The sequence below is a fragment of the Rhamphochromis sp. 'chilingali' genome, assembly GCF_963969265.1.
Source record: "Rhamphochromis sp. 'chilingali' genome assembly, chromosome: 7".
Classification (NCBI taxonomy): Eukaryota; Metazoa; Chordata; class Actinopteri; order Cichliformes; family Cichlidae; genus Rhamphochromis; species Rhamphochromis sp. 'chilingali'.
In genome coordinates, this window is record NC_137934.1 from 14,016,039 (window position 1) to 14,032,819 (window position 16,781).

The window sequence follows — 16,781 nt, forward strand, 5'->3', positions numbered from 1 at the left end:
TAACTTGGCTAGAAAAAAATCTGATCCAGAATCAGGATGTGATCGCAGTCTTTATTGTTTACGAATTTGAATAATAATCAGCACATATAAATAGCATTACAGAGCTCGAAACTCCACTGACTCGTAATGCTACACGACAGATCTAAACCAATGTGTTTATGCAGAGAAACAGCAAACCAAAATTTAAAGACTGCAGCAAATGTATCTTGGGGGCAATATTTGGAAGTAGTATTAGCATAAGAACAATTTAGATTAGGTTTGATATAAACCAAAATGAACCCTTTAATCACTGTTTTTGTTAATTCTGCAGTTATTTCATAGATTATAATGTAGTAAGTACAGGAAGAAAGTGCGTTCTGGACTACTGGAGAATTTAGGTTCATTTCACAGGTAGTAGCTAGCTCCTACAGACCCTTGCACATCTATAGTACCTTGCCACATGCCAGAATACAAAGCATACGTGAGTATTGGAGGTTTTATAGCTCAAACTTACAACGTACACCTGGTAGTTGATTCGGATCGAGATCGGCTCACGTTCACACCATAAACAAACCGCACTGGAGTTTGTTTGGATCTGCAATGAGATCACCTCCTTCAAAGGGTCTTGGTCCGGTTGTTTTGGTCCACACCCAAGTGCGATTACTCAGTTCCTATCTGAACAAACGAACCAAAGTTCAGTTTAAACGGATTAAACACAGCAGGTGATAACACTGCTAAGACCGAACCACGTTTCATTTGTGCGACAGCGTTTTGGAAGACAGCTGTCATAGTAAGCAAAGCGGAGCACACCCGAGAATGTTTTCCTTATCGCGATGTGATTCAGTGGAGAGTTTTCAGCTATCAGATCCTCTCTGATCACAGCTGTAAACATGAGAAGCCCTTCCACGGTGTGACTCGGTGTGTTGATGCTAGCAGAATGATGATGTTGCTGGCCGGATAAGAGCCAGAGCAGTGACAGCGGGTGACATCTCCCATGGATCTCTCTTAGACGATGGCTTGATATGATACAACACGAGCCTTGTAGCTCTTATTGTTTGTCTCCTTCTATTTGTCTCCTTGGCCACCTGTGCAGAATGATGTTTTCTTGTTTGTCCTGGTGCTTTTGTGTTTTCTTGTCTCTGTCAGTACTCCTTCCTTAATCATCTCTCAAGCTGCTGTTTTTCCACGTCTGTGCTGCTCTCATTCTGTGCGTTTTATCACGCCCTGCTTCTCTGTATGCTTGGGTGAATGATGCGAGTGTAATTAAAAGCAGCAGGCCATTGTGTGAGGGTATGTGTTAGTCCAGTCCCCTGTTGTGGGTAGATGCCGGTGTAGAGTGTTTAATTAAACTTCTCGTGCTCCTTGTCGCCAGTGTTTCTTTTTCTCTTAAAAAAAAAGAGGAAAAAAAACACATTAAATTGCTTGTATTTCTTACAAAACAAACTCCTTCAGGAATTGTTTGGGGTGTGTGTGTGTGTGTGTGTCAGGATTTGATGTAGTGGCGTGGTCCAGCCCTCAGAGAGAGGCCGTTACATTCTACAGTGACTCCCATCATCTCTCTCTTCTGTTCTGGGTCCTGCCAGGAAATGCTGTACCTGTCTCACACCTGGCCTTGATACACACACGAACACACAAACTCTGCAAACGGCGATGAGACAATCCGTCACAGTGCCATGGTCCAACAGGGAGGCAGCAGGTGTGAAAAGGCTCATCCTGACTGCAAGAACACGCACGCACCCCCACCAGCCCAGAATAATTCACACCATTATGTTACAAACAAAACAAAAGCACTCAAGTGTCTCTTTGTAAATACTGACTCAAAAGAAAAAGACCTGTCCTATAGTATTGAGCCCTAATCAGTAACTGTGGGTACTCTTTAGGAGATTTTATACTTTCTGCATCCATGAGTCAGCTTATTGGACGGTGAGTTTAAATGACAGTCACCAGCTACGCATGCACCTGGGCAGTGAACTTCAAAGAAGTATAACCCAAATGAATACTAGGCTGTTGGGTCCCCAGCTTTGCGTGTCCATATCCTCAACAGAGTTTAACCCAGGCTTCAGGTTTGTTCTGTGTTACTAAGCGACCTGTCATAAACCAGGCTTAGGAGCCATGTCGTTAGCAGGGATCTGAATCCTGTTTGGTTGATCATCTTGCATCAGTTGGATCAGACTTGTTTTAAAATTAGAATCCAAGAAACTTGTTGGATAATCTAGCAAGCCCTAATGAGAAGTCTTCTTCCTATTTCAGCTACTCCATTTAGGGGTTGCCGCATCAGATTATCCGCTTCTGTCACATCCCATCCTTCGTTTCCTCTTCTGCCACACCAACCCTCTGCATGTCTTCCTTCACTACATCTATGAATCTTCTCTGATCTTCCTATTCTGTTCCTGCCCAGCTTCAACAGTTCTTTTCCATATCTTCATGATATGGCAGTTCAGCTATATCCCCCGTAGTTACTGTAGCTCTTTCCATCACCCTTGTTCACCCAATCTCCAAGAGTCCTCTCTCCCAACCATCTCTCTACCTGCACAGGTATGTCATCTGACCAACCACTTTGCTACTGTTCATCCTCTTTGTACCAGGAAATGATAGGAAGTAAGAGTTCTGTAAAAAAGGCTACTAATGTGAGAAAATAACCTTCAGCATCGAGACTGCATTGAAAACTCATTGAATGTGATTTTTTTTTGCATTATTGGGCGGTGATTGTACCAACTAACTTTGATTAACTAACTAAATTCCACCTTAAATTAACATAGTCTTCACTAGAACAGGGCAATAGCAGCACAGAATTGCCAAACACATACTAAATCGCACACAAGCATACATATATACATACACTTCTAAAAGGTGTAAGCCCAGATGGATACGAGTATTTCAGGTGATGGTTCTCCCCTGCTACTTCTGTTGTCAGCCATCACTTATCAGGCGAACGTGTGATGGAGGAAAAAGGGAGAAACACAATTTCACCTTTTTACTTTCTTGGACTCCCCTTGCTTCCAGTCCCTATTTTTCTTGGGTTCCCAGAAGACCTGTTCATCCTGTTTCTGTTATCTCTGTTTTACACCTTCCTTCAGTTGTCGTTAGATTTTTTTTTTTAATACAATCACACACTGTGGTTATCAGTGTGCCTTTTTAGCTTTCATCCATCATATCAAAATCCGTCTCTTTGCTGTTTCATCAGCTCAAGCCAACATTATTAAGCGTCCTAACAACTCCTTGGCGGCCAGTGAATTGTTAGAGCCAGTCATCACTCCAAGCAAGACTCAAAGTGAGGTAGGAGGGCTGGGAGACTAGATGAAATGAAGGAGTGAAGGTTGCGCTGACCTTCCCTCAAGAGACAGTTGATAGCATAGCAGCAAGTTGCGTAGGTCTGAGCAAAAAGAACTGTCCAGAGTAACTGCATTCACCTCTCCCGGGGGATGGGTGAGGTATCGAGCAGTCAAGACTCTCGTATAATGAGGTTGACTAAGCCATGAGTAAATGTGTCTCATGTTTCCTCACCGGCAAAGCCGATCTTAATGCTTTCTCTCAAGGCTAAACATTAGTCATTACAACTATTCATTCTTCTGTCTCTAGATCCTGTTGTGTAAAGTCTTTTTTCTTCTTCTGCATAAATAATACTTGTTGCATATGTGATATTTATTTATTTTTATTTATTTTTGATTGGACATAAGAAAAAGGGGGCGGTGTGTTTCAAAATGTTGAATATTTTAGAATTCACGTGTCACCAAGTGATTTAGTGAGCTCTATATCCCAGCCATTATAGAGTATGGGGACGCCACTCCATTACAGGACAGACCTCCACACACTCAGATCCACAGCTGCTTCCAATTTAGAATCACTTATTAACATGGATGCCTTTGGACTCCAGATGGTATTGCATTGTGGATCAAAATTTGACTGCACTTTTTTGTTTTCAAAATTTCACAATGTTTGACAAAATCCTCAACAAATGCAGCTCCAAACCATGAAAGCACCTCTACCGTGTTTTACAGATGATGTAGACTCTCACTGTTGTCCTGAACTTCTCCATACATATCCCAACTGTTTTATCCAAAAATTGGAAATTTGGATTCATCACTCCATCAGACCTCTTGTCTCTGATTTTTCAGTCTACTTCTTTTACAATTTGGCAATTTTCTTATGATTTCCATTATTTAAAAATGATTTCTCACAGCCACTGAGAACATTTCTGATAATGCTTTAGTGAACAGCACATGGATCAACTGATGAGCCAGATACATTTTTCTATCTCTTAAAGACATAACTTTCTACAGAGCCCCGCAAGGGACATGGGAGGAAAAAAAAATTACGATGAACTTTTGCGAGATCTCGCAAAACAAACTCGGGATCTCGCAAAAGTTTTGCGGGATCTCGCAAAAGTTGAATTCCAACAATGGCGGCAGCTACTTAGTTGTAATATTACTCTTTCTGGTTCTTCAAAATAAACTTTTAAGATATTTTGAGGCGTGAATGTAGTTGTGTAAATGTCGAATATCTGCTCGGTTTACAAGACATCACATATTTGCAAAAGTGCTGCGACGTTTTCGGAGATCTGACACCCACCATCTCGAAGCTAACGGGAGGTCGAGACCTACTACAGCCGGGAGGAACGGCGCTCTCCCGGCACATTGTGCCTCGACCTCCCGGTCGGCTTCGAGCTGGCGGCCTCCGAAGAATGCGGCTAAAAGTTTTGCGAGATCCCGAGTTTGTTTTGCGAGATCTCGCAAAAGTCCGTCTTAATTTTTTTTTTCTCCCATGTCCCTTGCGGGGCTCTGTAACTTTCAGATCCTGTTCATCTGCTGCAGATGTTTTATTTTGTCCACTATTTGCCCAGTTTCCTTAAAATATTGTGATGGTACACTCCAAACTGTGCCAGTTAACTTTTAGCTAGTAAAGGGTGACCATAATTTGAGGGCACTTGTGCCAGTCATGAAGATCTTTAATAATACTGTTTACTTAAAGAAAACTTTAACATATTTAAACGATGCCTTCTCTGTGCGGTAAATGAATGGTGAAATAAAAATATGTCATATAGGCTTTTAGAAGTAAACAAGTGCAAGAGGACGGTTGGTCAACAACTGTGTTGTTTTGGGGATTTTTCCTGGATACAACTACAAAAAAAATGTTTCTGCAACAGGCAGCCAATTGTCTGTTATGTGTATGCACAACACTGGTTCATCCCTTGAGTAAGGTGCTATTTTAAATGTTTGAATGATTAACAAACCAACGAACAAAACAAACATTCCTCTGAGAATGATCAGAAAACAAGGGCTGGTACAAACCAGCCAATGTTCAAGGAGACCTTCAGAAAACTTGGAGAACTACTGCTTAAGACCAAAATATAAATAGAACAGAATAAGTGGGCTCAAGTCTTGAAAATGTTGTTTACTAAGTGAACTGGCACTCTTTGGCACCTTTCGCTGCTGTGTCACAGGGACCAACGCTGACTGAGGAGCTGCCATGTTTATTTCCAATCCTAGTGTGTCACAGGTTATTACCTCTCTCCTGTGATTCTAATTTCAGCCCTTCATCAAATGTAGGCCAACAAACAAGTCCCTTAATTGCGAAATGAACTGCAGTTCGTGATGTTTTGTCTGTGTCCTTTATTCTGACACTGGAAGCTAACTCTGTTACACTAATAAATCATGTAGAGCTCACTTTGGTGCTTATTCAGATAGAAAAAAACACTTACATAGGCTGCCAGTCATACTTACAACTTTTGAAACAAAAGCAGGCCTAGACAGAAATCTGAAGATGGCATGACTACATCCTGAAAGAGAACGATAAATATTTGGACTGAATGATGCTTATCGTGAGAAAAAGCATCAAGATCTGCTATGCCTGTGTTTTTTGTTTTATGAAAGGATGGGATAGGCCCATGTGAGAGCGTTCACACTTGCCACAAGCCCTTGGTCAATAATCTATTAATACAGTGAATCGCAACTTTATTTATAGCTGCAGTTTGTGTGGCTGTGACTTTCTGGTTTTCTCTTTCTGTCGTTCCTCTAATATGCTTTGAGGTTATGTTATTTGCAACAACAATGATAACAATTAATTTCTTCATGAGGTTCATTTTATCTCCACGCAACGCTTGTGTGTACTTCGAATCTTTCTTTTTTGTGTAGCAACAAAAAGATAGCCACCTTTAGTATATTTGGAATTTGTTGCACCCCTTGGCTTTCACTTTGATCAGTCCACTCCCACTCCTTCAAAATTGGTCCAGAGATGGAAATAACACATTTTTATAGCCTTCTAAGAGTCAGTGTAATAGGCCACCATGTTGGTTCAGGCAGCGTTTGCAGCTTTGCTTTCATTCAATGGGTTCGTGCTTCAGAAATAAGCATCCCGCAGTGCTGCTCCAACGTAGAAGCAGACCTGGCTCTAAAAATACCTGCACACACTCACAAGATGCAAAAGACCCCCTGAAAGCCGACTATCTTTTTCTTAGACAGAACAACAGTTCTCCTTCTTGTTTTTTTAATGCATATTTTAACATGCACATGTTCTTTCTCATGTGGTCAAAATACATCCAGAGCAGACACGTACTCCCTCGACTGTCTGCTTGGGAATTTGTTTCTGTATGAGATAAAAGAAGAGCGAAGAACTTTAGAGAGAGTTGATATCGGAATGAAGATGGCCTGGTTTCTGTACTCGTTGTCAGGCTTTGGGTATGAACACAAGCTGGTGAAATATTTATCTGCCTCTTGGAGGCGGTTGTTTCCTCTGCGTCGCTCATTAAGCCAGGGTTAATTGTCTCGCTTGCTGTAAAAGAAGGGTCTCTGTTTGTTCTTAAAAAAAAGGAACAGCAAGACGAAATGAGGCAGGGAAGATGTGTTAGATTACTGATAGAGGGGAAAAGTAGAGCTAGGTGGTGTGTGCTTTTCAAAATGCAAAGACGCTCGCTCACAAATGAGCTTACTCAAGCTTGTTCTTTAAAGTAGGCTTTCATGTCACATATATATACTGTTACTGTGGTGGGTGCTCATAGGAAACAGCCAAAGTTTCACATAATGAGGTCGGCATATGTGCAAGTGATCCCTGTGAGCCAAAAACTCAGCTTCAGTCTGCAGTTTCTTCCTACTCTTGGCTCTATATAACGGCAATAAGAGCAAGGTAGTTAGTTGGTCATTTTCATCCCATGTGGGTCATAAGGCTGCAACAAAGAGAGTGGGTATACGTTATGTGGTCGTCTCAAGCACACAGCTCTGGTGGTAAGCGCAGAAGCCCCACCAGCTCGCTGTTCAAGTCTTCTCTTTGCAAGAGAGAAGCAATCAGGCAAAAGTCAACTAGAAGGGAACCGTTTGTGTTAGACAGGGATGTTCTGAGTGGCTACGGCAAGGCATAGATACAGAAGGATTGTTTTGAACTGTGAATCATGCAAAGCTATTGTGATGTCAAAAATAAAAATACATTTTGAAATGGCGCATTCCTACTGATTTTACTTATTCTGTATCTTGATATGTTTTTGGCTCAAGAGTTGGGAGTTTGCCTTGTAATCGGAAGGTTGCCGGTTCGAGCCCCGGCTTGGACAGTCTCGGTCGTTGTGTCCTTGGGCAAGACACTTCACCCGTTGCCTACTGGTGGTGGTCAGAGGGCCCGGTGACGCCAGTGTTCGGCAGCCTCGCCTCTGTCAGTGCGCCCCAGGGTGGCTGTGGCTACAATGTAGCTTGCCATCAAGCATTCGTGTAAATGTGTGTGTGAATGGGTGGATGACTCAATGTGTAAAGCGCTTTGGGGTCCTTAGGGACTAGTAAAGCGCTATACAAATACAGGCCATTTACCATTTTGTATTCTTTTTCTGGCATTTAATTTTGTTCTTTATTGCTTTCACTAAGGAGGTTATGTTTATGGTAGAGTTTGTGTGCGTGCGTGTTATTTTGTCTGTTAACAGTCCATTCAAATTGGCTTCTATCCACCAAGGTCTTCAAGGTCAATTTAATAATTTTTGGATCCAAAATTGACAGAAAGCCTTTTAGCTTAGAAACTATGATTCTTACCAGTGTGATATTGTCAACATATAGAAATTACTGTATAAATATAAGATCAATCGATTAATCTGAAGGTCAAAGTGATGAGACTGCCGTATGAGAACAGGTTATCAGACTGACAAGAACATATTGGCATGGGATACTTTGTGAGTATAGTTGTTTCATTTTTTAGGACTTTGTTATGCACATCAGAGTAACAGGTTATAACAATTTAAAGTCATAGAAATACGAATATACGTAGAATATTCTGAAATAACTATTATTGTTTTATTATTTTTATTTATTACTACTACTACTTTATTACTAAACATTTAAACAAATTTTGCCAAACAGTGAAACAAATGCTACACATGGATCATATCCACATAATTAAATCAAAGAATAATAAACAATTGTGCTTTAAAACGGAGCAAAAAACAAAAGCTTGCACATTGCTCTTGTTTTCACTGCTCTAGAAAATTCTTAGAAAGGAAAAATAACAAAAGTTAGTTCAGTCTTTTTTATCTTGTTTGAATCACAGTTATCACCACCATCTGTCCTTCCAGCCCTGCTGGTTGGAGCTATGATTTCATTGTTGTTTACTTTTTCTAAATTAAGTGTGGCCACTTATTTCTGTTGCTGTAGAATCTGATTTTTATTATTTTTTGTAATAAAATCAAGATTTAAATGGTCACACCTGCCCTTTCCTTATAAACCCAACAAATGATTTATTATAAATGTATAAAATAGCTGTTACATGTATGTGTTGTAAATGTAACAGTAATTTTCTGATTAAATCAAATGAAGCTCACTCGTCACAGCTTTCTAGCTTTGGGCCAAACTGTTAATGTGAAAACAAGATTTTCTGTTGAAGTTAGCTCTCCTCTTTTCACTCGTTGTTTTTTTTGCCAGTTTCACACATAATCTAAGTGTAAATTATATATTTGTCTTCTTTTCTTAATCCCCAGCTGCTCTTTTATCCATCAAGTACATTTTTTGTCTCTCGCCCTTTCTTTTGATGTTTCTTGTTCTTTCCCTGTTATGGAGTCTCTTGATCTGCATATATATATTTTTTCATTTATCTTTGCTACATTTTTAAATCATAAAGTCGGGGAATACATGACAAAGAACAATAAGACACTGAGGATGAAAAGTGGGGAAAAAATTCAATGATGTGATGTGTCTTTGTTGCTTTTCATTTTTTTCTCTGCAGAATCCATATTCATTTCCATTTTTTGGGAGGGGGGGGGTGGTTCTGGTTTATCTGCAGTGAATAAGGAGTAGCTGGTGGGAATGCTGGTGAGAGAAAAGTGAAGGAAGAAAGCCAGCGTGTGAGGGAGAGATGTGTAGAGGATTGTCTGAGCATCAATATTTCAGCAGCGGAACCTTGGATAAATAATTCAGCCTCAGAGTCGCGCTGTGTCCCTCTCTGCTAGACTCATGACCTGCTCACACGCTAAATCCCTCACTTTCTCTTTATGAAATGGAGGTGGCCTTACAAAATCACCTCTGGTTGGTCTCTTTTTTTTTCTTTTTCTTTTTAAAAATCTTCTTCCTCTCCAGCGTCCACTCCTTGTGGTCTGGCTCTAGATACTTTTCTTCTTATTTCTACTTAGCATAGAAACTGTACTTATTCCCCCTGGACTCTATTTATGTAAGAGGAAGATGAATTACCTCCTTCCTCCCTTCTAAAAGACCCAACTGTGTTCACACATAAGCATCACTCTGGTCCTCAAATGAATATAAAAACTGTTTTGTTTTTTTATTACATAAGCAATCCTGACTTTCCCTCAGGTAGCCCGAATAAGCAGACCTATTTAGAATCACCACAGCTAATGGTGAGGGCCTGTCTGAGCCAGTCTGGTTCTCCTCTGTTGTTGCCTGAGATGAACTGGGGTTACTCACATTCACACAGACGCTATCAGGCCTTCCCCAGATGTCATTCTAACCTCTGTGTATGTGAGCTTGACACTATCTGAATCTACAGAATGCTTTGGCTGTATTGATAAGGGGATCAGTGGCCATTGTTTTGACATCACGTTTTAGTCAAAGGAGATGCCATAAATATTTGTGCTTTTCATCCAGTGCCATTTGTACTCCCACTGATTGTTGGTATAACTTCTATCATTTGCTATCAGGGATAATAGCTTTTGGACTGCTGCTTCACTTTCCCTTGATGGTTACAGAAGGAAGTTCTTTTTGTTTTATGTTCTTTTTTTGAGTTTTTTATTTATTCGTTTATTACATAACAGTTTCCCCCTGTCCTTCTCTGGCAATAAAAATGTACTACAAGCTCACCGGTTTTACCCAGAAACTGATGGTTTCTGCTCCTGTGGCTGCCTAAGGCCCTCAGGGACTGGAATGAGACGTGCCAGCTGAGTCCCTTACCATGATTTTTTTGCTTCACCTAACATAGTGGTGTAAGAAGCCACAGGATGCCAACTGAGTTCCTGATTTCCAAAAGCTATTCCAGAAGTCAGTCATTTAAAGTGCAGCGTTTACAATATTATACTGTACTGCACCACCACGGCTCTCTTCTCACATATTCTAGTGTCAGGTGATGCTTTATTTGTACCTCAGCCCAGTAAAAAGTGACATGACAAAACCAGGATCTTCCCACAACACCTCCATGTTGGCCTTGTTTGGCAGCATTGTTTTGTTATAATTTTGTCTTCAGTGTAGATGAAGGTGGTCTCCCACTAGAAAACTTTGTTCTTAGCCTGCAGGCTTTCTTGTGGTTTCTAGAGTTTTTCTAAATAGAATGGGAGACAGAGCTTTCAGCTATCAGGGTCCTAGTTTAGTTTCAGCAGACAGACACCTTCTCTAAAGTAAAACTAGGCTTAAAACTTTCCTTTTTGATAAAGCTTTTATTTTAGTGAGAATTAAAAGGGAGGGTTTTTTTATTTTCTTCCCATTGCCACCAAGAGTTCATGAGAGATCGTCTGATTGTTGGGATTTTCTCTCCAACATTAAAGGATAATATGTGATTTTATGCTATATAAATGAAATAAAATTGAAATGAATAAAAATAAACATTGACAACTGAACCTGCTGCTCCTCCAGTATGCATGGCAAAGTGTCCTTGGGGGGTTCTGTGATAGAAAAAGAAATATATTAATGTGTCTGTGGTCGAAAGTGTCTTCAAATATTGCTAAACTATATGTAAGCTAATGTGAATAATAAAATTAATTAATTAAAAGAAAAAGGCTAACAAGAGGATCCTATACTGTGTTTATAGAGCTCCTTTTGGCACAACACTGCCTTCAGATCATAATTCTGCTTGCTAAGCTGCCTGGCAGGCGGATGCTATATAAGTGAAGTCCATTATTAATGAATAATCCCCCGTGTTTTTAGTTGTAGTATTTGTGTAACCTACACTTGGTTTTGCTTGTATATTATTTCCATGTTGATGCACTGATGCATTCTCTGAATACGCTGAATTTCCACTTAGCCTCACCTGTGCATTGTCTTCTTTGCATTTGCATATTGTACATGCAAACATTGTCACAAACCCATTTCCCTCCGCTTTCAGCGGCTTCACTACAGACTGCGTTGTCTTACATCTCAAAGAAGACCCAAAGTGGTCACCAAACACACACAGAACACCCAGCAAGCAACTCCAGTTTAGTTATTTAGCATCTACACGCATCACTAGAGGTCTCCCATATATCAGTGGTCTCACGGAGATGGTGTTTATGTCAGCACATCAGCCATCTGCTCCGAGGATATGGGCCCTCCATGTGACACACGAACGCAAAACCCAGCTGCATATTCCCACGAGAGAGAATAAACAGTTGTTATGACAAATGTGAAATATGTTTTACTGTTTTCAGCATCTTTTATCTGTCTGGATTTGCTCACCTATCATTTACCTTTCTCCCGTCTGCAGCTTTTGGAAAAAGCTCACTTTCCTTCCTGTCACATAAAACTATAAATATGCATGCCACCCAGCATAGTCTCATCCTCATCCTCCTGTGTAAATGATTAAACATAGCGATTTTCTGGCTAAGTTTTTTTTTCCTCCTAGTAAATCTCGACTCACTCTGAAATGATTTTCACACTTTCACTCCACACATCTCCCGTCGTCCTTCCTCAAAGCCAACGGGCTTTTTTAAACATTTATTTTGCACCAGCTCTTTTCTCCATACATTGCGTCTCTCTGCTAATCCCCTGTTTATAACCACTTGGAGTTATAGAGTTTTTACTCCCCTTATTATCAATTTCGTCAAAGAGTTTCATCATTCGTCTGCAGCCGTTGTTTGCTGGGAGGCTCAGTCTTGTTTTTCGACTCTGTTTGCTCTCTTCCTCGCCTGTTTCAGTCCGTCTATTGGTCTGTTTATTTTCATATATGTGTTTGTGTGCTTGCGCAGCAGGCGTCTCAGTATTATTTCTTTGTTTGAGCTGTCAGCTCTTTGACAGGCAGCAGCCATCTTTGTTTCATTTCAGATGCAATTAGGCTTTAGCCAAGTGTGTCTCTGCCCTCCTCTGGTATCTGCGGTATATACTCGGTTTGTCGCCTCACCAATCAAATTGATCCCACCTCTATCGTGTTTTTGTGTTGTTTCATGGCTGTATTGTAGGCATCATGGTTTGACCTTGAAAATCTCTTTGCTGAGATACAGGATGAAAGGTCATCGGTACTCGAGTTTAAATCTTGTTAGCCAGACTCTCTCTAATGGTAATTTTCCACCAGTTTGCTGTAGCTGACCTTTTTACACTAAGTAGTGTAGATTCCAGGCGTTTTTGGGGGGTAGTGTGATAAGCCCATCATTAGATAAATGTGTTGGGATCTGACTGATTAAGCTCTATTGATGATTGAATGACAATTCTGCTAAGGCCGCCTGATTTAAAAAAATAAAAAAAAAAGTTTTGAGTGGACTGTTTGAGGTCTCACTATTTCGGAGAAGCTTGAAGTGGGTCAAGTACTCAGGCAGCTTTTTGTAAAATGAAACCTAACAGTCTTCTGTCAGGCGTCTTCTGTTTTTTGCCTCCTTAGAGGTCTCTAGCACAGCCTGGCTGCTTGATTTCAAGTTTGGGAGATAACTAAAGAAAACTCTCTGAGGAGGGATAACCTGCACAGTGGGGTTGATCGTGCCCTTGCAATCTGGGAAGCCATCGGGCAGTCTGCCGACTTGTCTGTGGGGGCAATTTTTCTGGGCCTCTTGTGTATGGAATAAAAAAAAAAAAGGTAAATAAAAAGCTGAATTATTGTGGATGATAGCAGACAGTTTTGGGTGTGCAGTCCGGCAGTCAAAGCCCCACTTAAACAGGGCTTTGGCTACATGTAGAAATTGTATTTTGCCTACAGATTACATAATTTAGAATGCAGATAGCTGCTTAGAAATATGATTCCTGCTGTAAAAAATGTGCCCAATAACTTTACCTTGATTTTAATACTTCCCTTTATTATATACTTTCTGTTTCTCCTGACTCTTGTCAAAGAGAAATTCAGTTTGTATTGATCATCATCAAACCTCATTTTATTCAACTTAAAAGCTAAGGTCAGGCCACACTTGTAGCTGGCCTTGTATTAAATACACCCTATATGCATATGCATAAACTGCTGCCACTGCGTATAAGAACAAAAATAGGAGAAGCAAGGCTGTTGCTCCACATTATATTGATGATATACCTCCATGACCTCTGTATCAACTTCAGTTTTTCTTGTGTTATCCGAGAGGAAGGTATTTTGCATGCTTATTCCTGTCTCTCACTATTCACATTCATTCTTCACATTTATGAACCATGTAGGAATTAATTGCTTTGACATAAAGTCATGTTTACTCTCAGGTCACGTTTAGCCTTGAAGGCAGTAGCAAATTACATAGCATAGCTTTGAAGTTCAAGGTAACAAATCTGTACTAATAGCTTTTATGTAAAGCAGCCTTTGTATGCAAATGTTTTGTTAGACAAAGTATGTTTAATATTATATGTTGTGAAATATTTTCTTGTCTGATTTATGGCTGAATATAGACGAAGGAGATGGAGACATTATTTCCATTTCCATAAGGGTTCCTTGTCAGATACGAGCTGTGTAATGATGTGAAAACCACAAAAAGGGGGGCTTAAAATAACCTAAGTGTAACCCGACCTGCTTTTTGTTCCATTTAAACTCAGTAGAAACTGTCTCATATTCACCACAAATATTTCATAGTAGTGTGTCCAGGTGCTGGGCTACCAGGAGAAGTCTGGGCATGAGAGAGAAGATTATTTTTAGCAATTAAAGAAGGATGTTAATGGAAAAATGCACCACATTGCACTATATTTAAAAAAACATCTTTAATCTTCTGGGTCACAAATAACCTAGATTTAAAATTATTCACCCTGCAGACAATAAGATTGTTTTTTTTTTTGGTTTGTTTGTTTTAATACCAGATACTCCTGTCTCCATTTCCCCCAGTGCTAAAGTAGTGGATACTTTTTCTTTTAAAGTCAAAATCCTGACACGGGGGCTTAGTTAAGATGAAATCATCTACCTGCACCATATAGGACATTAAGTAGGACATTAACTAGTATAGGCAAGTGTCACCAATTTAAAGCAACTGCTTTGATTATAAATTATAAATATGACATTTTAGGAGACTATTATAGGAGTCTTCTCTGTTGTCTTTTCTACCAAGATCTTAGCAGCCAATAGTAACAGTGAAGGAAGTCTAGTGAACAAGTATTGCCAGTGCCTTGAAGCAGCAGCAACAACAACAACACACACGCACACACACACACAGTGGTGCAGCGTGAAAATCTGAACAAAAGGAACCTTGCCACATTTTTTTTGCGATGCCTTTTTGGGGGGTATGCAAATGAGCTCACTTTAAAGTTGCTGTAGGGTTTGTGTGATTAATGGGCTGTGTGTGTGCGTGAGTGTGCGCACCTCCTATAAGCCAGCAATCTGCTGCTGCCACCTCTTCTGTTGCAGTCTGTCGATAGACTTAGGGATTCGCCTGCTTTCCTTTATTAACCCACACTCAGAGCAGCTAAAGGTTCATAACAAAAACATGCTCAGCTACTAAAGATTAAACCTATTAAAAAAGTCACGCCATCTTTATTTAGCTGGAAGGGGCATCGTTTCTTGTTTTGATGTGTCATCATCGTGCCTAATATTGTAAACGCTGAATGCACACACACACACACACACACACACACACACACACACACACACACACACACACACACACACACACACACACACACACACACACACACACACACTCGTGCCAAGCTATTAATGATTGACTTGATGTGCCTTTGATGATTCATCCCAGTGAGAAGGAGCTTCAATGGAAAATGTCAACTTTAAACTGAGATTAAAGGGAATAACTCAAAAAAGCTGCAGGGGGTGGTGTGTTTATGGGTCTCCATCGAAGTATTTGAGAGAGCCTGTGGGTGTGTGCGTGAGTTTGAGTCTGGAGATTTTAGAATATTAAATTCGAAATGGTCTTCTGGGCAGCCATCGTAAAATACTGAGTCTTTTTAGTTTTTGTTGTTGTCTTTGTTTCATGAATCAGACAAATCATAATGTACATTACACGACTTCTGCCTTGATTTACTTGTTCCAGAGAAATGTAACTAAATACATATTTTCTTCAATGGTTTGTACATAACTTCTTGTTCTTTCAGATACCCTTGGGTCAAACGTAATGATTTGAACATGTTCTTGTTTTTTTGTCCTTCTTCTTTATATCAAGTGGTGGGAAGTGAAGACAGGCAAAGCTCTGCAGACCTTCTATACAACGGGAAGCGCCTTAAAGAAGATACACGTGTCATCTGACTTCTCCACCTTCGTCACTATCGACAATATCGGCATCCTCTACATCCTCCAGAGAGTGGTGTGACGATAACGCCGCCGGCACCGCTCCAAAAGATGACAGAAACAGACACCATCATCCAGCTTATTGCAAGAACTGCTCAATTGCATAATGTATGCAGACTTGTCCAACGCTAAACGCCCTGCGCATCTAAGAAAAACAGTTTACATTTTCACTTTGCACAGTCAGTAACAATAGCCTTGAGAGCATTAGACAAATACACTTTGCTGGGGTCACATGACCAGTTTGCGCCAGCTTTAAATGATGCACTGTGAAATCTTCTTCCTTGAATCTGCATTACACACATCTTTTTAAACACAAAGAGGTGCATTTAAAAGGTAACACTGATTTCTAAAAAGCCAGCAAACCTGATCATCGGTTCTTCTCAAACCCATTTTTTTTCTATCACTACTATTTACCAACAGATGAAAGATTTAAATGAAAAATATGTGTTTTTTGGGGTTGAGGATTGCACATGTGCAAGAGATTTTCCACTTTTGTATGTATGTATGTATGTAATCGTAAAAGCTATCATAGACGTCCTATGATTTGTTAGAAGTGATGAAGTGAGTTTGGTTTGTCTGTGCTGTGATGCTTTCGAACTTCTGCATTGGGTCAGTATTCATCATTGACAGTTTCAAACCGTTTCTAGACACTGCAGCCTTTTCGTGAATGCACATACTGTGGGTAACAGAGGGTATGTGTGCTTTGTGTCAACACTTTCTAAACATACCAGCACATTTGGAGCTTTTGGTGCACTTTGATGAGCATTAAAAATGGATAGCATGATAAAGTTTTTATGAATTAAATTCTTTTCAAAGCTGAAGAGGTTATTTGTATGTCAGAACTGTTTGTACTTTTGAACGTGGATCAAAGGAAATGTTTTCTATAAAATATAATCACAGCATGTGATTTATAATTTATACTCGAATTTCATGTTGCCAGTCTTAAGACATTTTTCTGCTTTAATTGCCTTTTTTTCATATAACTATATAACTGTTTTAACTTTAGATATTACTTATTA

General features: G+C 39.9%; 1 protein-coding gene across 1 annotated transcript in view; it reads left to right on the top strand.

Moving 5' to 3' along the window:
• The window catches only part of apaf1 (apoptotic peptidase activating factor 1), a 45,355-nt gene extending 28,802 nt beyond the window's left edge, over window positions 1-16,553 (top strand). The window contains exon 27 of the mRNA XM_080887413.1: window positions 15,638-16,553. Within this exon, the coding sequence (XP_080743539.1) occupies window positions 15,638-15,784 (147 nt within the window). The 3' untranslated portion in view covers window positions 15,785-16,553. The remainder of the gene's footprint in view (window positions 1-15,637) is intronic.
• Window positions 16,554-16,781: the final 228 nt, after the last annotated feature.